A 6458-nucleotide genomic window follows, 5' to 3' on the forward strand; every position below is an offset into this window, starting at 1 on the left:
AGGTGATGATTTTGTGGAGAGACAGATTCTGCAGACACGGCTTGTCTCTGAGTTCGAAGTCAAAGACCTTGGGAAACTGAGATATTTCTTAGGGATAGAAGTAGCTCATTCAAGCAAAGGAATTTTTATCAGTCAGAGGAAATATGTTTTGGATCTTCTCAAAGAAGCAGGAAAGCTCGGGTGTAAACCCTCTAATACTCCTATTGAGCAGAATCACAAGATATGCTTTGAATAGGAGAGTCCTCCAGTTGATAAAGGACAATATCAACGGCTAGTTGGGAAATTGATATATTTGGCCCATACTAGACCAGACTTAGCTTATGCTTTTAGTGTTGTCAGTCACTTTATGCATGATCCAAAGGAGAAACACATGCAGGCAGTGGAGAGAATTCTTCAGTATCTTAAAGCTACTCCTGGTAAAGGACTGTTATTCCGGCGAGATAGCAATCTCTCTTTAGAAGTCTACACTGATGCTGATTATGCTGGATCTGTGATGGACCGTCGTTCTACCACTGGTTATTGTATGTTTCTTTGTGGTAACTTGGTGACATGGAGAAGTAAGAAACAAGATGTGGTTGCCAGATCAAGTGCAGAGGCTGAATTTCGAGCCATGGCTCAAGGCATTTGTGAGTTACTATGGTTGAAAATTATACTTGATGATCTCAAAATAAAATGTGAGGAACCAATGAAGCTGCTATGTGATAATAAGTCAGCTATTTGTATAGCTCATAATTCGGTTCAACATGATCGGACTAGACATATTGAGGTCGACCGCCATTTCATCAAAGAGAAACGTGATAGCGTGTTGATTACCACACCCTACATTCCCACCGGGCGTCAATTAGCTGATGTATTGACAAAGGGACTTCCTTCAGATAGATTTCAAGAGCTTACTAGCAAGCTGGGAATGATAAATATCTATTCCTCAGCTTGAGGGGGAGTGTTGTAAATATTAATATTATTTATTTATTATTTGTTGTATTGGGCTTAGGCTATTAGGTCAAGTATTCTAGGTCTTGTATTCTCTATAAATAAAGAACCATTGTACAAAGTATTTACACAATTCTATAATATATCAGAATACCCTTTTTCAAGTTAACTACTAGCATGATGTCTTGTATGTATAATGTGATGTTGATGTTGATTAAATTCTCATCATTGAAATAGGTTGAACTTGTGTGGAAAATTGGTAGCTTTGATTTCTTGGTTATGAAGAAAGCTTAGGAGAGGAAGTCTCCAAGAGATAAGCTTTTGGGCCTTGAGATTGGTCCCCTTATTTATTCATTATACTCCATGGGAGTAGTGGTTTCTATGGTTAGTGTGTGTAATCGCATTGAAATATGATATAATGCATAATATATGAATATGTCTTGTGTGATAAATATTTGAGATGGTTCCCTGGTCAAGAGAATGTGAGTTTGATTAATTCTTGTAAAGAGGAGCCCATAGGGACTCTTTTCAAAAGTTCTTTGTGGACGATGAGCCCGTAAGGACTTATCTCAAGGTATGTATGTGTGGACTTTCCTTCGAGCCAGTGAGTGGAGCAACTCCTTGTGGTTAACACGTGAGAAGGGGAGCCTGTAGGAACCTTTCTCGGAAGTTCCATACGAGCATTCCATAGATGGCAAGTGCCCAATGGGGTGGCTCATATTTGATTATTATGCATTTGTATGAGATATATGATGTATTATATTTATTTTCATGCTTATGCACCATAGGTGAACTTAAGCGTGAAGGAATTCTCTAAGAAGTCTTAGTTTAATGAGATGAAATCTCACCCTGTATAGGGAATATATTTCAAGATCGCAGAGGCAGAGGAGCTAATGCTAGTAGTGGCAAGGAACACCCTTAGTTCCTAGGAGCATGATTATGCCATGATGCATTCTAGAGGACTTTTAGCATATTTACATATATATTGTATAGCCTTATGTTGTTGGAGAAAATTGTATAATTTGGAATATAGGCTTGTAATTATAATATTGTAATCCTTTTGAGTTTTAAGAATCACATATATAATTCTAAGTGCTTAATATGATGTATATGAGACTTACGAGAGTTTTACATTGTGATTTATGTACAAAACTGGATTTTGATGAATATTAAGATGGATAATGTGTAGTAAACTTGTGAATAGCTGAATCTATGTATTAGATATGAGAAATGGTCAATTAAGTGTTATTCAGCTTGGGAATCATCACAAACCACCAAAATGTAGCCAAGTGCTATCAATTTTTTTAGAGTAAAGTAAATTTTGAGTCCTCAACAAAAATCACGGGGTCTATTTTAATCACATAGAAAAAATCAACTTGTGGTCTGAAATTCAAAATAGACCAAGTTAGTTGAAATCGTGGTCCTTCTGAAATTCAAAGAAGACTCACGTTAGTCCCTAAAAGGACCAACATGGGTCTATTTTGAATTCAGAGGAATCATGAGTCAACTTTTTTGTTAAAGGATTAAATTGGGCCCCGTGATATTTGTTGAAGATCCAAAAGGTAATTTACTCTCTCTTTTTTATTATTTTGCCTTGTATGATAATTGACTTGGAAAGTCCATAACTTATTCAATTTTCAACTTAAAGCTTATGATGTCTACGTTCACCTCCTAAAATTCTAGAATTTATTGATTAGTGAGTCACTCCCAATTTTCGAGAGAGTAAGTGCTGTTCAAGTTCAAAATTCTTGTTGCTAAGTTTTGGCCATTTTAGTAAAGGCCATATCTCTCTCGTTCCTTATCCAATTAGGGCATATTATATATATAATATTAAAGTCCTAGAAGTCTAGTTTCTTGTCTCTAAATTTCAGAATTTTCTGGGCAACGAAGCATTATTTCCATTTTGGTGAAGAATCGAAGCTGCTAGAAACCATGTTTCGTTGGTTGTCAAGAATCTAACAACATTCTGAAAGAACCATAACTCTTTCTATTCTTACTCAAATACAACAAATAAGGTGTCATTCTAGATGTCTAGATTTATGCTTTAAAATACCAATACCAAAAGAGCTAAGACAAATTTGCAGTTGAGATTAGTCTATGGGCTGTCATAGTTGTTTTTTTGGTGGGCGGGTTGTCATAGTTTTACTTATATTGTTTGTCGTATAACATTGATAATAGTTGGACTAATTGTTTGAGTTAAAGAGCTCCAAATGAGTGAGGTTTGAACCTGCGTAAGGCTAACTCTGAGGTCTTTAATCATAAAAAAAAAGATTACTCATATTTCATAAAGTGAATAATTGACTAAATTACAAGTATAAGTAACAAAGTAAGACAATGTCATTATTCATTGTATATTATTAACTAATTGTGTTGTGCTTAATACCATAATGAGATAATATACATGTGGTGCACACAGGTTGTTACATGAGTCGTACTAAAAATTATCATTATAATCTAAAGTGAATTTTTCACCTTACACTTATTAATTCTGACTTATTATCATTCAATTGTAAAAAAAAAACAGTAACCACATTATGCTATGCCCTATGTTAAGCTTTATGTCCTCTAATTTCATGTTCATTAAAAAAAAATTGGATTGACATTAATGTTATAAAGTAGTCTCAAATGATAAAGAAACTTTTCAATGAATAAGAAAATAACATAATACGCTTTATATATATATATATATATATATATATATATATATATATAAACAAAGTATAAAAATAATATAATTCAATTGTACAATTATCATTACTCACAAAATAATTAATGTTAATACTATTTTATATTTTTAATTATTTTTTATTTTGGTTTAGTATTTTTACTTTTATTGCAAGAAATATTTTTTTTATTACACTCATATAAAATGAGTAAAGTCCATTATAAACAAAATAGAGGAAACAAATTTAATGCACTAATTGTTTCAATGAGATGTAGTCTTCGGGCCGTACTCTAAAGACAAGGTGATCAGAGGAGGTTGAATGGGGATACCCTCCAGGTTATACAAAAAAAAAATATACAATTTTTTTTAATAATAAAAAAGAAAAAATATTTTTACAATAAAAATAGAATTGACGATTTAAATTAAGTTTAACGTAAAGCAATTATTATTTTAAGGAGAAAGATATTCTTACAATTTTTTTAATTACAATCTACTTTTGTTTATAACCTCTTACAACCACATCATAACTATTGATTTCATCTAATCAATAATTATCATTTATTATGAATTAACAATTAATTAATTAATTTGATTGACAGAAATAATAAAGAAAAATATTATTCTTACAATCTATTTTTATTTATATTCTCTTACAAAAAATTATTCTTACAATTTATTTTTATTTATATTCTCTTACAATTATATTTTAACTGTTAATTTTTCTAATTAATAAAAATATCCACCTCCACACTTTCTATTAGAAGAAAGTTTGTTCCTTAATTTGGGATAACCAATAATGGGCCCACAGTATCCCCCGTCACTAAAAAGGCCCAACGGTATTGTAATGGCAGTTTCGGTATTCCACATTAATTCAATGGCACTTAGGCAGAACAACACTCGGCTTTTCGGCTCCACGCTCATTCCGGCGTCGTTTGCTTAGAACCACCGCTTAGTGAAACTTTGAGTTTCCTGCTTTGCCCTCCAAGCCATACTCAATTTTCAAACCCTACCCTCACACCCAGAGAACACTCTTTCTTCTCTCTGGTTTCTTGGCACCAATCCATGGAGCCACTAGCAGTAAAACACGGGTTCTTGAGGAATGTTCTGGTGCGTCTGTTCTCCTTCGCCGTCCTCGTCTTCGCCGTGCGATTCGCCATCATCGTCACCGTCCACGGTGGATCCTGCGACTCCGCCGATTTCTGTTTCTTCTCCGAAAACCTCAACCTTACCACTCCCTCCCACTCTTCCGGCAAGAACTGGCGCCGCTCCGTCGAGTATTACGCCGCCGTTTTCCAGGATCTGATCGCCGAAGGGTTCCTCTCCCCCAATTCCAGAGCCCTCTGCATCGACACGCCTTCCGGCGAGGACGTCTTGGCTTTGAAAGAAGTTGGCGTCGTCGATTCCATCGGAATCTCCAAGAAACCGTCGCCGCCGTTGATCGTCGGAGGAGAAGGCCGCCGGCAACCTTTTCCCGTCGACTCATTCGACTTCGAGTTCTCCGGAAACGGCGGCCTGGAACAGTCCCCGAGGCTGGCAGTGTTTGCCGCCGAGATTGGCCGGACGCTAAGACCGGGCGGGTTCGTGGCGGTTCACACGGCGGCGAGAGACACCTACAGCTTCAATTCTTTCCTTGAATTGTTCAATTGCTGTGAATTGATCAGGACACGAGAGATCAACGGTGTTGAGTCATCTTCAGTTCTTGAGATTTTGATGAGGAAGAAAAGGCCTGAATTTCAAGCCCTAGATTCAACCGCAAATGGCAATTCCGTAAATAAGTGCAATGTTCCGGGGCATAAACGTGAAATAGTTAAAAATGCAGAGGCATTGATATTGGAAGAGCCATTGAAACCTTGGATTACGTTGAAGAGGAATGTTAAGAACATAAAGTACTTAGCGTCTTTGGTTGACATAAGCTTTAAGAATAGGTATGTGTATGTTGATGTTGGAGCTAGGAGCTATGGTTCCAGCATAGGAAGCTGGTTCAGGAAACAGTATCCAAAACAGAACAGAACCTTTGAGGTTTATGCAATTGAGGCTGATAAAGCATTTCATGAAGAGTATAGGACAAAGAAAGGGGTCACTTTGTTGCCCTATGCAGCATGGGTGAGGAATGAGACCTTGTTCTTTGAGATTACCAGAGACCCAAGTAAGAAAGTCATGATTAAAGGTAGAGGGATGGGGAGGATCAACCCTGTGCAGACATCTTCTAGCCATATGGGTGACATGGATAAGATTCAAGGTTTTGATTTTGCAGAGTGGCTGAAGAGTGCTGTTTCAATTAGAGATTTTGTGGTTGTGAAGATGGATGTGGAAGGGACTGAGTTTCATCTGATCCCAAGATTGATTGAGACTGGGGCTATGTGTTTGATTGATGAACTTTTCCTTGAGTGCCATTACAATAGGTGGCAGAGATGTTGCCCGGGTCAGAGAAGTGCAAAGTATCAGAAGACCTATTCTGAATGCCTGGATTTGTTTACTTCACTCAGAAGTAATGGAGTTCTTGTACATCAATGGTGGTGACAACCCATTAGAAAGTTGTCTGTAATTCTTTTTTTCTCTGCCTTTCTTACATTTTTTTGGTATAGATATTATACGTTAGGATTTTATACAATTAAATTGATTCTTTACCAGATTTTTTTTTTTGTTTTTGTCAATGGTCATACCAGCAAATGAAAGAGTTGAATGAATGAAAGATTCATAATATCTTCACTTGACTACTTCAATTGTTGCATTTCTTGATTTCACTTTGTTACTTCAATTATAGCATTTGTTGCTGGTGATTTCTGTCTCTATGAAGCTTCTTATGAATGAATGTTTTTGCTGAGTTGCCAGCTTAAGTGACAGGCTAAAAGATATTACATTC

At 36.1% G+C, this 6458-nt stretch overlaps 1 protein-coding gene across 1 annotated transcript; it reads left to right on the top strand.

Annotated features, from left to right (window-relative positions):
- Nucleotides 1-4657: 4657 nt before the first annotated feature.
- Nucleotides 4658-6115, top strand: LOC133288000 (uncharacterized). The gene has a single exon (XM_061485696.1). It carries the CDS (start codon nucleotides 4658-4660, stop codon nucleotides 6113-6115), a length of 1458 nt encoding a protein of 485 aa, XP_061341680.1.
- The last annotated feature ends 343 nt before the right edge of the window (nucleotides 6116-6458 follow it).

This window comes from Gastrolobium bilobum, unplaced genomic scaffold (genome assembly GCF_033153095.1).
Source record: "Gastrolobium bilobum isolate Gb01-03AN ecotype WA unplaced genomic scaffold, APGP_CSIRO_Gbil_v1 utg5808, whole genome shotgun sequence".
Lineage (NCBI taxonomy): Eukaryota > Viridiplantae > Streptophyta > Magnoliopsida > Fabales > Fabaceae > Gastrolobium > Gastrolobium bilobum.

What these genes read in the sequence shown, in the direction of transcription:
- LOC133288000 (XM_061485696.1), top strand. Translation starts at nt 4,658, where the DNA reads ATGGAGCCACTAGCAGTAAAACACGGGTTCTTGAGGAATGTTCTGGTG.